A 16,418-nucleotide genomic window follows, 5' to 3' on the forward strand; every position below is an offset into this window, starting at 1 on the left:
TGGCTGACAGGAGCAGAAATGCTTTCCAAGTTCAGTGTTCCGTAATTCTATACAGCTTTTTTCAGTATTGTTGAAAATGTGGTTGAGTTGAACACAGCCTTCCTGTCAGCTCCAGTCACTGTTGTCTTACCTCTTTCGTCAATAGGGTATTTACATCTGCACTGAAAACTTTTCTTTGTTTTGTTTCATCATGTTACCACCATAAACTCAATAAAAATGCACAGAGTCACTAAGATCACAATTTCTACCTGTTCTGATACTCAATGTGGATCTTCACTGAAGCTCTTGACTTGTTTCTGTATGTTTTTATGCACTGCACTGCTGCCACCTAATTGGCGACTGAATAGTATGCAAGAGATCCTCCTCCTAAACTGGTGTATACATGTCCTACATGCGTGACAAAGTTTTTATCCCCAATAGAGTTTGAGTGAAAGGGGAAAATGTTTCCCTATTTTACAACTGATCTACTCAGAGAAAGATTCCAATAGGTTTAAGGAAATAAACCATATATAAGGTAAAAAAATATATATATATTTAACTATTTTTCCTCCATCACCCTTATCATCAGATATATGCAATTACCAGATTGAACAGATGTCACAATAAATTATTTTACCAATAAAATAGCTACCTACTTTATTAGTTTGTTACATGTGATAATGAAGGAACCTCTGATATAAACCAGTCTAGATCTTACACCTTCATGTTGACTTAAGAGTGACAATGGCCTAGCATGTAGCACTGCCTCATCACACTTCCAGGGTTTGATCCTGAGCGCCGGTTACTTTCTGTAGGTATGCATGCTCTCCCTCTCAAAAAAAAAAAAAAAAAAAAGAACTACAATTGGCCGTGCTAATGTATGAAAATGTTCAGACCAGGATAAAAAGATAACCGACAATGAATGAATAAACACTTTGATTATTTTTGCAGCTTGCATAATGGAGGAATGTTCTGAGAAACACTAATTTGCCTTCGGATGTACACCACTCAGGCATAACATTATGTGAATAACACTGATTATCTCTTCATCATGGCACCTGTTAGTGGGTGAAATATATTATGCAGCAAGCGTACATTTGGTCCTCAAAGTTGATGTGTTAGAAGCAGGAAACATGGGCAAGCGAAAGCATTTGTGCAAGTTTGACAAGGGCCAGATTGCGATGTCTAGACGACTGGGTCAGAGCATCTCCAAAACTGCAGCTCTTGTGGAGTGTCCTCAGTCTCCAGTGGTCAGTATCTATCTAAAGTGGTCAGGTCGATAAGCTTTTATTGACATTTTACCCATATATAGCTGACGCAGTACACAGTGAAATTAGACAATGTTTCTCCAGAAACCCTGCCGCTACATGAAGCGACATCACACAACATAGAGCTACATATTAAGTCAAGATATCCGTATGCAAATCGAGTCCAGTCAAGTGGTCCAAGGAAGAAACAGTGGTGAACCGGTGACAGGCTCATTGATGCACGTGGGAAGCGAAGGCTGGTCATTGTGGTTCGATCCAACAGATTGCTGAAAAAGTGAATGCTGTTGATGCTCGACGGGGTCGGAACTGTTTTGGCAGCAAAAGGGGGACCAACACAATATTAGGCAGGTGGTCATAAAGTTACGCCCGAGAAGTGTACATTCACAGCAGACACCTCTTATCCAGAGGGACTTACAAACATCGCACTCATACAACAGAGCAGTTGAAGATTAATGGCCTTGCTCGAGGGCCCCACAGTGGCAGTTTTAGCGTGGTGGGATTTGAACTCGCTACTTTCGGATCACAAGTCCAACATCTTAACCTACTGCTTCCCGACTTTACTAGATGTTAATAGTTCCTCTCAAGGTTTCTTCCTCATAACATCTAAGAGAGTTTTTCCTTGCCACAGTCAACACGGCTGCTCATCAGGGATAAATGCACACTATTAATCTTAAAAGCGCTATAGAAATAAACTTGACTTGACTTGACTTGACTTAATGAGTGTATGAATGCGTGTGAATGATATCCAGACATGGCAGGTCCCATCCAAGCTGTATTTCTGTCTCCTCTGTTTCTAGGATAAACTTTAAATCCAGCACATCACTGACCAATGCAGACTTAATATGAATTTATTTAGTTTGGAGACTTTTTCATTCATTATCATATAATAATCGCACATAATTTCAGAAAGAAGTCAAAGAAGTGTCATAGTGATTCTCAGTGGAGAAGGGAGGAGAAAAAAGGCACCAATTAGCCATGGCAATTGTGATCATTGTGTGTTGTTTTAATGTTTTTGGGTGTTTACTGAAATAATTTTTAATAATATGGAATTTGAACTCTGAGGCACGCAGCGCCTCAGGGGCTAACTGGCTAAAACCATTGGGTGCAGTGGAAGTTAGCATGCACTGCTACCCTTCCCCATGAACCATGGCGACTAGTGCAAGGCTTCGGTGCGAGTTCTCGGCTAGAACCAATGTTCATTCCAGGTTCAGACATGAAATAAATATCCTCCACCATGATTAATAGGTGAAGCGGACGGTGTAAATGGCCTGCTTTCGGTCGAGGGGCGTGTTCTTGCTATCTTGACTGAAAGCCCCGCTGTCTCCCTGTGTATCAGCTAGCTAGCTTTACTAGCTTAGCATGTGGCTGAAAATAGCCAGCGTAGCCTAGCGCCTCCGAGACAACTACACTGGGAAATGTCTAGATTTGACCTGGGACTTGTTCTGTTCGTGTTAAAGGAATATCCGTGTCTTTTTATGAGCCCAGGGGAAACATTTCCACCGGTATAATGTCCCCATGAGGGGAGGTTTTATTTTTTTTTATCGGCGATTCTTTTTACCGGCGTTTTTTTTCTCCGGAGGAAAAAACACAGCTGCTAGTAGGTAGCGGGCAAAAAACAAAAGAAAGCTCAATCCTTTTCTGGTTTAAAGACAAGGTAATTTAAATGATTTGTTTGTTTTTGGGGTGTGTTTAAGACGTATTTACTGAACGTGTGCCGAAAATGGCTCGTCAATGTCAGCTTTTTCTCAGCACATTCGAGTGGATAAAGGGTTTACAGGCGGACTTGATAGGGGAGTTTCGTCCCAGTTTTTATCGCTGGGAGGGAAAATAATAATGCCCTCAGGCACCGTGTACGCTTTTGACACGCCGTCCATTTCGATACGCTGTGCCACGAATCAACTCGTAGCGTTTGCGCGCCTGTCCGTCACCGCGTACTTCCAGCCGAACTTCTGCTCCAGACCGCTAACATGGCTGACATTTCGTTCTGGAAAATGAGCCCGCGCAACCTAACGTGACTACCCCCGCGCGGCTCCTGATTGGTCCGTCACGAACACGACGTGCGTACCGAACACGCTGATTGGCTGTTTCAACGCCTGTGGGGAAACTTGCTAGTTCTTGGCGACGACTCCTGACTTTTTCTGACTCGAGTGATACATTTCTCAGCAACTTTTTTTTCTATCCGCCCGCAACTTTTTGCCTTCCTGTGCATAATTTCGGATTTAGAGGCGACTACAGAACAAACCGGACGACTTTATACAAAAATGTATCCTGAAACGAAGGCCATGTTCACCGATTTAACGCCGAAGTGCCGGAGGCCTTGAGCGTAATATCAAAGTCCCGCCCCCCCGAGAGACGGCAAAAATAAAAACACAGTCGCCTATAAGTGTCCTGCGGCCCGCTGAGTTCTCCTTTTATAACTCATTTATACTTTGCATTTTGCCATTTTATAAACATCCACAGATGTGATCATCGACCGTCTTGCCTTATCTATCAGTGTGTAACCTTCACGGTATGTTCATGCTCCTTATTTCCTCTATACAGTCTCAGGTTTGGGTTCAGGATAGTTTTTTATTTGGTTCTCTTAACTAGCGAAGGAACTCATTCAGTGCCTATTTTATGTTATTACCCAAAAATTGTTCTTTATCGGTTTGTGCATAGACAGTAACAGTAACAATAACAAAAGTTTTGGAGCTGTCTAAGTTGGGAAATGTTTTCCATACGATCAGTCATGAGTAGTAGTTTATTTTCATTAGGAAGCATTTTAATTGATGTATTGCATTTGTAATTACCTGAAAATTACACGTGTAACAAAAGTTCAAAATGTCTTTAAATCCTGTCTTGGATTTGTCCCCACTTCCGGTAACGAGCAGCGCGCGCGTCTTGCGTTTAAAGGCACGTGACTTCATAAGTGTAAACAAACACGTCCCGTTTATCCCCCCCTCCCACACACACACACACACACACACACACACACACACACACACACACACACAGAGGAGCTTCTTTTGGTAAAATATCCTACAAACTCATTTCAGGACTAAACATAAAACAGACACATAAACCACATCAGAAAACTTCATGCAGAACAATTATGAAAGTTGCATGATATCAGTTTAATAGCTGAAACTCCCAGCAGAAGGGACATACTGAACGAAATGATGGATTGATGTGCATTCACGTGCATGCCGGATTTGATTGGATTTGCTGTATATTACTTTATAAAAGCGCAAACGTCGCAGTCACCAAACTAATGTTGCACCGAACACGTACAGTATCATCAGCCAGAATCAGTATCGATTCCTAACCGAAAGCTTTATTATTTTATTAAAGAAAACAAGATTTTTGTTCTTTGCCTCCATTGAGAGCGAACAGCAATAACAACGTGTTGTTTCTGTGTAGGTTCAGGCTCAGCGTGGCTGCGTAAAGGTGTCCATGAGAAAGCCACGCCGGAGAGGGGGCCTCCCCGGGGGCTTGGGCGCCAGGAAAAGCGATGCTGCCACACCTCGGAATAGTGGCGCTCGGGGGGCCGGACAGCCGCGCTCATCCTCGCCGTATAGTTTTAAAGTCTCCCCGACGCGAGAGACCCTGACCTACGCCCAGGCCCAGAAAATGGTGGAGGTGGACCTTGATGGACGGCTGCACCGCATCAGCATCTTCAACCCGTTGGCCATAATCACGGAGGATGAAATGATGGCGCAGGACATGGCTGAGTGCAATAGCAACAAAGAAAACAGCGAGCAGACCTCTGCAGCCATTGTGAGCAGTCCAAGTCGCAGGTCTGCAAACCAGAAGGGCAGGAAGAAGGACTCGAAAAACGCATCTTCTTCGTCTCAGAACGCGCACAGGCAGCATCACGCGCAGCAGAACTCAACCCAGCACCACAGTAACAACTGCTCAGCTTTACCCGAACCCACGTTCAGGGTTCTGGAAACGTTCGAGCCCATCAAAGCTCCACCGCTGCCCACGGCGTATTATCGTTACATCGAGAAGTCGCCGGAGGAGCTGGAGGCCGAGGCGGAGTACGACATGGACGAGGAGGACGCAGCCTGGCTGGAGGTGCTGAACGAGAAACGGGCATCGGAAGGCCAGACGGCTGTAGCGGCGGACACTTTTGAGCTCCTGATGGACCGGCTAGAGAAGGAGTCATTCCTGGAGTCGAGAATCCCTCAGAGCGCCGTGGACGAGGACGCATTCTGCTGCGTGTGCCTGGATGACGAGTGCCTCAACAGCAACGTGATCCTGTTCTGCGATGTCTGCAATCTGGCTGTGCACCAGGAGTGCTACGGTGTGCCGTACGTCCCCGAGGGGCCCTGGCTTTGCCGCCGTTGCCTTCAGTCTCCCTCGCGACCCGTGGACTGTGCGCTGTGCCCGAGCAGAGGCGGCGCATTTAAGCAGACAAGCGACGGACGCTGGGCCCATGTGGTGTGTGCCATCTGGATTCCCGAAGTGTGTTTCGCGAACACTGTGTTTCTCGAGCCCATCGAGGGTGTGAACAATATCCCGGCAGCTCGCTGGAGGCTGACCTGCTACCTGTGCAAGCAGAAGGGCCGTGGCGCCTCGATCCAGTGCCACAGAGCCAACTGCTACACGGCGTTCCATGTCACTTGTGCCCAGAGGGCTGGACTGTTCATGAAAATCGAGCCGGTACGAGAGACCACGGCCAACGGTACGATGTTTTCGGTGAAGAAGACGGCGTTCTGCGAGGCTCACTCACCCCCTGACAAGGAGGGGTCCGATGATGAAGAGAACGGCGGCAGAGTGCTGGGCTGCCGGGCCAGTCGAGGAATGAGTGCCTACGCGCAGAGTCCGCCGCTGATCAAGTCACCGCGGAGCCATAAGAAAGAGGTCAATAAGAAAAAGAAGAAGGGGAAGAAAAGTACAGAAGTTACATCCAAAAAAGCATCGACGCCGCTGGTCACCGTGCCTCAGATTCCCCCACACAGGTGAGCAAACGCACATCTTCACACACAGAGATGTCGGTTTAATAAGATGTCTCACAATGCACTTCACTGAGATATTTTAGATTTGGTCAGTAGTGATGCAACTGATCCAATTGCGATTTTTAAATTCAATATCACACAAAACTTTTTTTTCTCTCTCTCAAATTCAGCTATTAAAATATATGAATATATAATTTCTATTATATTTATATTATTATTATTTGCCGAGTCAGCAGTTCTTGAGGTACCAGCACAACAACATACCCAGCAAAATATCGTCTAATTATCGTTATCGATAAACAAATTAACCACCCTCACTGATGTATTTATGACTGGATGTTTAAAATTTTTGATTATCATTTATTTATATTTCGCCATTTAACATTAATTTAATCGTCTTTTCTTAGAATCTGCAAGACCTCCTAAGTATCTTGCATAAATAATCGTGCATTTATTGTCACTGATCTATTTCTATATTGTCTTCCACAGGTTAAACAAAGTTTTTAAAGGTATCATTATTCAAAAAAAGAATTATTTTATGCAGCGGTTGCACAATTATTGGTTACTGAAGCGCCAGTCACGCAACGGAGTGCCTCTGATTCGCCGGTTACACTCGCATCTGCAGGCCCAGAGGAGCACGGATCAGGTGGGTTTTCACCACAGGATTTGAATATGCGTGTTTCCATGCCATGCTTGTTAGAGTTTTCCGTGTAGGAACTTACCGGGGCTACAGACCAAACAATCCAGGAGTGTTGGTTAGATAAAGAACAGCTTCGCATACATGTTATCGGAGTCATAATGTGTCGTCTGTGTCTCGGCCCAGCTCATATTTTCTGCCTTTTTTGTGTGTATGCATGCACAGACCGAACCGGACGAGAAGGTCAGCGCCGTGCGAGAAGAGCTGAAATACTGGCAGAAGCTCCGCCACGATTTGGAGAGAGCACGTCTCCTGGTGGAGCTCATCCGCAAGAGAGAGAAGCTAAAGCGGGAGCAGGTAATATCAGGTTTTTCTCAAAAAAAAAAAAAAAAAGATTACCGTAATAGTCTACACTGAAACTAATGAACTTTACACAGGCTTTAATGAAAGACAGTGTCTGTTACACGGCTTGTATCTAAACAGTAGCCTACCATTGTTCACTGTCTTCCTCCTTCCTTTCACAACTATTTCTCTCGGGAGTTTTTCTTTTGGCATCGTCATGCGTTTAAAAATCACCATCGGTGAAGCTTTTCTCCCGATGCCGTGCAGCTCAGAACACAGGTGAAGTGTGTGTTTTCATGCCCGGTTGTTTTCAGCGTGACGAATGATTCGCATTTCCTGTAGACAGTCCGAGTGAGCGGCAGGTCAAACGTCAGAGGAACATCATCCATATTTATGATGTGGTGCGGCCCGATTCAGTGGGAGCGCATCTGAGTTATTATAAAGAGTTTCATTGGTTCACCTGAACCCGTTCCGCAATTTCATTGGTCTAATGTTATGGGGTTTAGTTTTTTGGCTTGAAGTTTGTGAAACCGGGAAAACCCCCCGGAAAAATCCACATATTAGCCGCTACGTTCCAAACGTGGGGAAAAAGTAGCGGCTTAAAGTTAAAAATGAAATATTTTCATACTTTGCGTTTTAAACCCAATTTCTTTCCCTCTTCTCTTCTTCTTTACACTGCTATTTGTGCTCTTTGGGCTTCGAGAGAGAAACATTAAATTCATTGTGTCTCGCGCTGTGTCCTGCAGGTGAAGCTGCACCAGGCTGTGATGGAGATGCAGCTGACTCCTGCTCTCATGCTGCAGCGCTCCACCCTGGACCAGCTGCAGGAGAAAGACGTAGCACATATCTTTGCACAGCCGGTGAATCTTAAAGAGGTACGGGCTGAGAATCGTCACCTTTGAGATGAAGCGTGATGATCTGAGTGGTGGAAGTCAAGGGAAAGTCTGTTTTTTTGCATTGTCAGGAAAAGCAAAAGGATTTCTGTATGGTTCATCTCGATAATGAAATTTTTCTTCATGTCTCTGCAACTTAGTCACAAGTGCATCATACGTCACAGATACACTATATTGCCAAAAGTTTACGGACACCTGGTCATAAGTATGGTATGTGCTTTCTGAGCATCGCGTTCCACATTGTCTGAATTTGCTCCAATAATCCATTCCACTCTTTTTCCACTAGATGTTGGAGTGTGCTAGTGAACATTTGTGCTCAGTGGTGTTTGTAGGTGCGGTTGTAGGTGAGGTGAGGAGGCATGGGAACACCCTGCACAATTGTGTGCCTTCAGCGTTTGCGATAACATTTTGGGAAAGAACTATGTATGACTGGAAAAGTCTGGTGTCCCAATACTTTTGTCCATATAGTGTAATTTATTGTTTTGCTCTTGATGAGATCTTTGAACTTTTTCTCTGCTGGGAGATAAAAAAAAAAAAGTTATTCTCTGTTTCTCAGGTACCAGATTACCTGGAGTTTGTCTCTCAGCCCATGGACTTCTCCACCATGAGGTCCAAACTGGAGGCTCACCAGTACCGCACTCTTTCCGACCTGGAGGCCGACTTCAACCTCATGATCTCCAACTGCCTGCTCTATAACGCTAAGGACACTGTGTTTTACAAAGCGGCAGTGCGTCTGCGGGAGTTAGGGGGCGCGATCCTGCGCCACACACAGAGGCAGAGTCACAACACAGGGCTGGACCCTCACACGGGCATGCACCTTCCCGAGTCGCCACACAAAAATGACTACTATCGCTGCACCCTGGAGGACGGTAAGTCCAAACTTGAGCTTCATGTTAGATTAGATGACGTCTTATTTTAGGAGAATTTACGCAGGTTTCAGATTTGCCTAAAGAATTTCGCAGTTCGAGTTTTTACTTCCATGTATATCATGCAGTGGACACCCTGCTAGACCCAGAGAACCGGCTGCACATGACGGTGGAGGACCAGCTGAAGGAGCTGCTAGATAAGCTGGACGTGGTGACGGCAATGCGCTCAAGCGGAGCTCGCACACGGCGCGTTCGGCTGCTGCGCAAAGAGATCAACAACGTCCGCTACCGCCGGAACTCTCACCTCTCTAACGGGGACGCCAAAGACGACGAGCAGGATGACGACGAAGACGACGAGGACAAAGAGATGGACACCGAGAACAATCTGTCTTCATCCTCAGACAAAGGTTATACAAGTGTTTAAAATCCAACCCACGTCTGTCCCACGTCGGTTAGGTAGCTATTTCTCAGATCTGTACTGAATATTTACTGAAGTATTTCCATTTAGAGAAACTTTGACTTCATTTTAACTACATTTCAGTGTCAGAAATCGTATTTTTTACTCAGCTACATTTTGCAAATTCAGTCGTTTTTTTTTATTTATTTCTAATCGGATAAAAACCTAACTGGTCAAACGGAGCAAGCGACCAATCAGGGTCGAGCACAGGGACAATTTTACTAGAGTTAATCTTCACCCAGTGTATCTCTACTCTAAGTTCACAGTTTGTGTTCTTCATTCACTACTGCATCTAGTGAAAGTAGTATATTTGTTGTTTTTGTGCCAGGTGTAGCAGTTATCAGCATCCATGAATTTGTCAGCAAGTGTCATGTATTTATTTCGACCAGTTCATCTCAGAAGCTTCATAATGATTGTACTGGAATCATTGTATCCAACATCCACAACTAATCTAATCTAACTGTTTTCATTTTCAGATGATTGTAAATCCACACCCCCTCCCACCCTGGAGCTCTCTGGTCTGGCCTTATCTCCCCCTCCTGGAGAGACCCCACTGGATCCCCCCACCCTCCGGCCAATGACTGACCCTAAAAACATGTCCCCACCTGAACCCCTCAAACCAAGCACTGGGAGTCTAGACGCAGATACAGAGGTCATCGCGGCCTCTCAAAACTCAAGGGTACGAGAGACCCCACCCGTATTGTCGCCCAGCGAGGGGAAGCTGCTCAATGGTATCTCAAACAGTGAATCTCCGACACGGCCTGTTTCAGGAGGAGTGGGTCGGCGCACTTCTATCCTATTCAGAAAAGCGAAAAACGGCGTCAAGCTACATCGCGACAAAGACAATCAGCTACAGAACGGCGAGAGTAGAACCCCGCAGCGCCCTCCTCCCCCTCCGATCCCAACCACTTTTACCCCTCTAACCACAGACTCAACGGTTCCACCCGTTCTCACCCCAGCCAATCAGAGAGCTTGCAGCCACAGCGCCAGTCCCGAGGAGCGACAGGAGAAGACCCCACCTCGCTCGATAGAAACCGGTATAAACGCTAACTTTTGTCATGACTAATTTGTACAGTGATGAGAAACTGTGGAATGACTCGATGATTCTGTCACAGTACTGCAGATTAAGGTGGAAAATATCGGTAACTCTTTTGGCTTCTAATTAACTTTCAAGGCCAAAAGAAATAGAACAAATATAAGAGCTTTAAGAGAAGCCATTGGAAACACTAACGTATTGAATTGTGTATAGTTTATATGTAGAGACTAAACGACATTTGATGTTGCAAAGTGTTGACACTGCAAATGTTCAATAAATGTCTCCTCAAGAAAACCAATGAATTAGGCATTAGGCATTTAAATGAGTTTATTATTCCTATAGTTCCAGAGAATGAGTAAAGATAGTGTGTATATGTTTGCATGTCTGGTCCCCAAGCAAATTTGAAACTTAAATTTTCCGATGGTCTATATGACTTTAGCGACGCGGTAAAATTGTAAAAATATTGCAAACCTGGCGCTCGTCCACACACTCGCTACCACGTACATATTTACTGTATAGTTTATAGACTGCGGTAGTGTCAATTGCTCTGATTTGTTCAATTATTTCCCCATACTGATCACTATTCTTTGACCCCTCGGCAGGGTAGACCATGTCTGGACTTACGACATTTTTAATTTATGGACTACAAGCTTGTGTGTGTGTGTGTGTGTGTGTGTGTGTGTGTGTGTGTGTGTGTGTGTGTGTGTATTAAACACATAGAACATTTAATTTAATCATGTAATTGTAGATAAATACATTATTTTCTTATGGAAGAAAGTAAAAACTGAACTGTATGTGGTTTGGTTTTCTGTCAGTTACACAGTCCGGATATTTTAGTCATAATTTAAGAAGGGTCTGTGGTTTTGGAAGTTGCTCATCTCTCTTCGGGACGTACTCATTTCTAAATAAATTTTTGCGTTCGCAGCTCTCACAAACGGATTCAAAAAGCACAAAGACGGCGGTTCAGACTCCGACAGCAGCTCCTCGCCCATTCTCAAAAAGGAAATGTAAGCGTCTGCTGTGCTACAGTCCTTCTAGACATTATAAAGCAGCATTTATACGTCACGTCCTACTGAGAGATTTTAAATACACACATCTGTCAGTGCTGTTCTTTTGATGTGTTTATTATAACAACTTATGTACAGTATCTCACAAAAGTGAGTACGCCCCTCACATTTAAGCAACCGTATTAGCTTGTTCTTTACTGATTTATTGACTGCCTTTCTGTTTTTTAGTACATTACCACCAAAAAAAAGTCGCGGAAAACCCGCACTGTCTAAAGTACCATTCCTAGAGACCGTGAACGGAGATTCGGATTACACTGGACCAGGTAGGATAACTTCTACTACTGAGATCAACCTGAAATAACAAGCTACATATTCTACAAACATAAATCGTAAACAGACTGTATTGTAGTAACCTTTATGTCTGCGATCTTCTCGTTCTCAGTGGATATGTTGTCTATAGAAAGTGATTCAGAACCCGAGCCTCTGGATCTCGTGTGGGCCAAGTGCAGAGGATATCCGTCCTACCCTGCTCTGGTGAGAGATGTTCCTGGTGCTCTGCTACTTTAGTCAGATTTACTCCACTGTAGATGTGCAAGTAGAGCCCTGGGATCCTGTGGGAAGAGCCGTGGGTGTAGGAATGCTCTGATCATATAGAAGTCGGATGTGAAGCTTGTGGGACCTATAAGTCCATGTTCTTTTATATGGGGGTGTGCTGGATATTTGGTGGCTGCATTTGTACTTATTCAAATTCATTTATTTGTTCACCTTCAGTAGCCACATCATTTATAGGTCAGAGTAGTTTTTTATTTAAATTTTTTTTTAAATGTGTATATACATTTTTTTATTTTATTATTATTTTTTTTTATACACAAAGCAGCTTTACAGAAATCCAAAAACAGATGTATGAGCAAGTACAAATCCTTCTTATAATTGTTTCAGTGTTTGAAAAAATTATAGTTTTACAAATACACATTTCAGCGTCATCAATAATCTGTGTGCAATTTCGTTGATAACCAATCAAGTGGACTCATGATTCCATTATTATTTTTTAGTACCTGGGATCAACAGTGCAAAGTATTTGAGAGTGTGTTAGAGAAGTGAAGAAAAGAGTGCAGGCAGGGTGGAGTGGGTGGAGAAGAGTGATAGCAGGAGTGATTTGTGATAGAAGAGTATCTGTGAAAGGGAAAGTTTATAGGACTGTGGTGAGACCTGCGATGTTGTATGGTTTAGAGACAGTGGCATTGAGTAAAAGACAGGAGGTGGAGCTGGAGGTAGCAGAGCTGAAGATGTTAAGGTTTTCGTTGGGAGTGACGTGGACGGACAGGATTGGAAATGAGTTTATTAGAGGAACAGTGCATGTAGGACGTTTTGGAGACAAGGTGAGGGAGGCGAGATTGAGATAGTTTGGACATGTGCAGAGGAGGGACACGGGGTATGTCAGTAGGAGAATGCTGAGGACAGAGCCACCAGAAAGGAGGAAAAGAGGAAGACCAAGGAGGAGGTTTATGGATGTGGTGAGGGAAGACAGGCAGGTAGTTGGTGTGTAAGAGGCAGATGTAGAGGACAGGGGGGTGGAGACGGATGATCCGCTGTGGCGACCCCTAATGGGAGAAGCCAGATGAAGATGTAGAGCCATCATCTGTAGCGGGAGCAATATAATAAAATAAACTGAAACCCATAGGAAAATATAGGATATGAGTATAAGTAAAAATCATAGCCTTAGTGGGCCGGATCGGTCAGAATTCCATCAGGAGTGTTGGCGAGTGGGATGGAAAAAGCAGTCTGGTGTTGACATCTATTACACTCCACTTCAACAAGCTTGCCCCAGTGGTAACCTTCAGTAAAAATCTGGCAAAAGTGTGTTACAGTAAAATCTAGTGACAAATGGCAACATTTGATTCTTAGAAACATGCTTCTAGGTGTTGGGACCCAAATGGTGTGTTTAATTGAATGAATTCATTCATTAATTGATTTATTTGTAGTTATTAGGACAGTGGTGTTTGTCATACATGTGACTAAATGTTCCCTTTCTCCCCGGGTAGATCATAGATCCAGACATGCCGGAGGAGGGTGTGTTGCATAATGGCGTGCCCATTCCTGTGCCACCTGCAGATGTGCTGCGGCTCGGAGAGCAGAGACAGGAAGAGGCTGGAGAGAAACTCTTCCTCGTCCTCTTCTTTGACAACAAGCGCACCTGGTATGAATAAATGTAAACCATAAATGTAGCAGAAATTCGTCTGGCCAAAACAATAGCACTATTTTTCTACATAGATTTTAATAGCAAGGATTCATATATTTCGAATTAGGAAAAGTTAAATTTCTTTTATTTAAATAAATCTTTACTATAATATTCCCAAAAGTGGAAAAACAGCCTGTTGTGTGTGATAGTATGGCATCCCTGAAGTTGTAATGCACTTTATCACAACATGCACTACATTGCCAAAAGTTTGCGGACACCAGGTCATAAGTACGGTATGTGCTTTTTGAGCATCGCATTTGCTCTTATAATTTCCTCCACTCTTCTGGGAAGATGTTCCACTACATTTTGGCATTTGTGCTCATTCAGCCATTTTGGCATTTGGCATTTGTGCTCATTCAGCCAAAACAAAAAGCTTTAGGTTAACTCAGGTAGTGATGTAGGTGAGGTGAGGAGGCCTGGAGTGCAGTTTACATTCATCTCAAATGTGTTCAATAGGGTTGAGGGTTGGAGCTCTATAGCAGGAGATCTTCCACTATGTATCTAACCCATGTAATTAACTCATGGTCAGCGTTCATAGACACGTGTGGTATGAGCGTGTGCCTCCAGCTTCGTGGTGAGAGTTTACAGAAGAGCGGAATGGTGTCCCAATACTTTTGTACCTATAGTGCATTTAATTCGGGAGAGATCATTCGGATCTCGTGTACCAAAATGAATCCCATATTTTCTAAAATAAACATTTGTTGTCGACTGGATGGTTTTGTAGAAAAGCCCATCGTCTGTTTTGTTGTCGTTGCAGGCAGTGGCTCCCTCGGGAGAAGCTTCTGCCGCTGGGGGTAGACGACACGACGGACAAACTGCGTCTGATGGAGGGTCGAAAGACGAGCATTCGCAAATCGGTGCAGGTGGCCTACGACCGAGCCATGATCCACCTGAGCCGAGTGCGCAGCGACCACGGTTTCATCGCCTCCAGCTACATGTAGAGAGGAATCCCACTGCGCATCACTACCTGAGCTCATCACTACCGCTCAAAACTACATACGCACAATCGGCTGCATCCAGATCCTCCCACTCTGCTGAGTTTGTAGAGAAACTGCGAGGTGGAGTTCAGTGCATTTCTTTCCAGTGTCAAGGAGTTGCAGCCATGCTTTTTATTTAATTTTTTTATTTCCTCTTATTCCTCTTATGGTCTGAATGGGTTGGAGAACAGATTTTTTAATGAGCGTAACGGAGTGTTTTTATTTTGTATTTTTTTTTTTTTAAATGCTAGTGTCACTTTAAATCCTGTGGTTTTGAGCGTGGATTGTATGAAGGCTGGATATAGACATCTAACGTCATCTGTTCTCTGACAACGAGCCGCTGAATCGAAGGGAGCGAACGAATCAGCCGGCGAGCGCGTGCGACCGTGTGAATGAATCACTGCCATTTTTCTTACGATAGCTTTTTACTTTTTAACCTTTTACAAACCACTTCTTGTATATTAAGACACTCGTGTATATAACAACTTTTTTTATCACATGATAATCTAATTTAATTCGGATCTCGCGTGTGAGTTCGGCCTTGTCCTGGACGTATGAAGAAATTTCGAGATGTACATATTTGTTTAAAAAAGAAAAAAGGAACACAAAAAAAAACAACGATCAGATCACTGGCTTGCTGCAAACATGTATCCTGCTTGTCCTCGACTGTGTGCGTACATTCAGTTGCCAGAAAAAAACTAAACGTACTTGCAGTTTGTCTGATTTTGCAGCCAGTTGCCACTGGTTAAATATTCACACTTTTTTGATACATAGAAATGTAATTTATTTATGGAACACACAAAGAACGAGTGAGAGAGCGAAAGAGAGAGACTTAAATTATATATCGGTTGAAGATTGAAATCAAAGCTTATTTAAGGTAATCTATTGAAATGTGGTTTAAAGAACATGAGCTTTGTGACCTTGATTTGAGTTATTTTTAAGCTTTTCAAAATTGTGCTGTAAGAAAGATGTACACAAACTGTTAGACAGTAAAGTAAAGAAAAAAAAATACTTTTTTTGGCACCACAAAGCACAGAGCCTGTATTTATTATAGAACGTTGTTGAGCTTGTACCTGTTTATAAGATGTTTTATGCCGCTTGTATAAACTGCAGATTTTACCTACTCGCCAAATATCCTGTCTGAAACAGTATTTTCTCACGTGGGGGAAAATAAATGTTCTATTGAAACTCTTAATTCTCATATGGTTTTATTTAAATTTTTACAGGAATATCTCTGGTTGTTCCTAATCTAGTAAAATTTAGGAATTTTTAGAATCTGCCTACTTGTAGAGTCCCAAAAATGGGATTTGGTGAGTGTTAAAATGGCCCGGCAGCAAGAAAAGGCAATGACGTCTGTGGAAATACAGTATCGATGCAGAGAATTTACCACATTGAAAAACAAAACCTTCATTGCATTGCTCATGATTTCAGTACTGGAGTACGTTGCTGGAAAAGCCTATTTTCGTCTTCCATTCACAAAAAGGAACGCCCTACCGAGGTGGTCTCTCTTGGTAGATGCATGGGTAAATTGTTGGATTTGGATTCCATCTGCAATGTAGCTTTTAGTCAGAAAGACTTTTTATTTTATTTTATTGCAGTTCCCTCCGCAGATAACAGAGGGCGCTAAAATTACAAGGTGTTTGGTGTTTGTCGAACCGGGATTTTGAATTGTACAGGTTAAAAAAGTGACGCTTGCATGGCAAGTACTACACAAAGTAGTAAGTGGCCAGTGTGTCCTATTAGCGATAGGCGGCGCACATGTCACGGGCCGGGCCAG

General features: G+C 43.6%; 1 protein-coding gene and 1 long non-coding RNA gene across 3 annotated transcripts in view; one reads left to right on the plus strand and one right to left on the minus strand.

The window, feature by feature from the left end:
* The window catches only part of LOC310733826, a 103,741-nt gene that overhangs the window by 25,511 nt on the left and 61,812 nt on the right, over positions 1–16,418 (minus strand). The gene's annotated exons all lie outside the window — the stretch shown is intronic.
* brpf3b (bromodomain and PHD finger containing, 3b) lies at positions 2,353–15,836 on the plus strand. 2 transcript variants are annotated; one of them, XM_083555211.1, is made up of 13 exons: positions 2,353–3,756; positions 4,647–6,190; positions 6,677–6,833; positions 7,050–7,181; positions 7,913–8,041; positions 8,616–8,928; positions 9,054–9,332; positions 9,859–10,419; positions 11,344–11,425; positions 11,654–11,748; positions 11,868–11,959; positions 13,468–13,622; positions 14,422–15,836. In XM_083555211.1, the coding sequence occupies exons 2-13, from the start codon at positions 4,680–4,682 to the stop codon at positions 14,603–14,605; spliced, it is 3,690 nt and encodes a 1,229-aa protein (XP_083411337.1). In that variant the 5' UTR covers positions 2,353–3,756; positions 4,647–4,679; the 3' UTR covers positions 14,606–15,836. The 2 variants fall into 2 exon arrangements, with proteins under 2 accessions (XP_083411337.1, XP_083411338.1); XM_083555212.1 differs by having other exon boundaries at positions 2,371–2,901.

The sequence above is a fragment of the Silurus aristotelis genome, assembly GCF_946808225.1.
Source record: "Silurus aristotelis genome assembly, chromosome: 11".
In the NCBI taxonomy this organism is placed as follows: Eukaryota; Metazoa; Chordata; class Actinopteri; order Siluriformes; family Siluridae; genus Silurus; species Silurus aristotelis.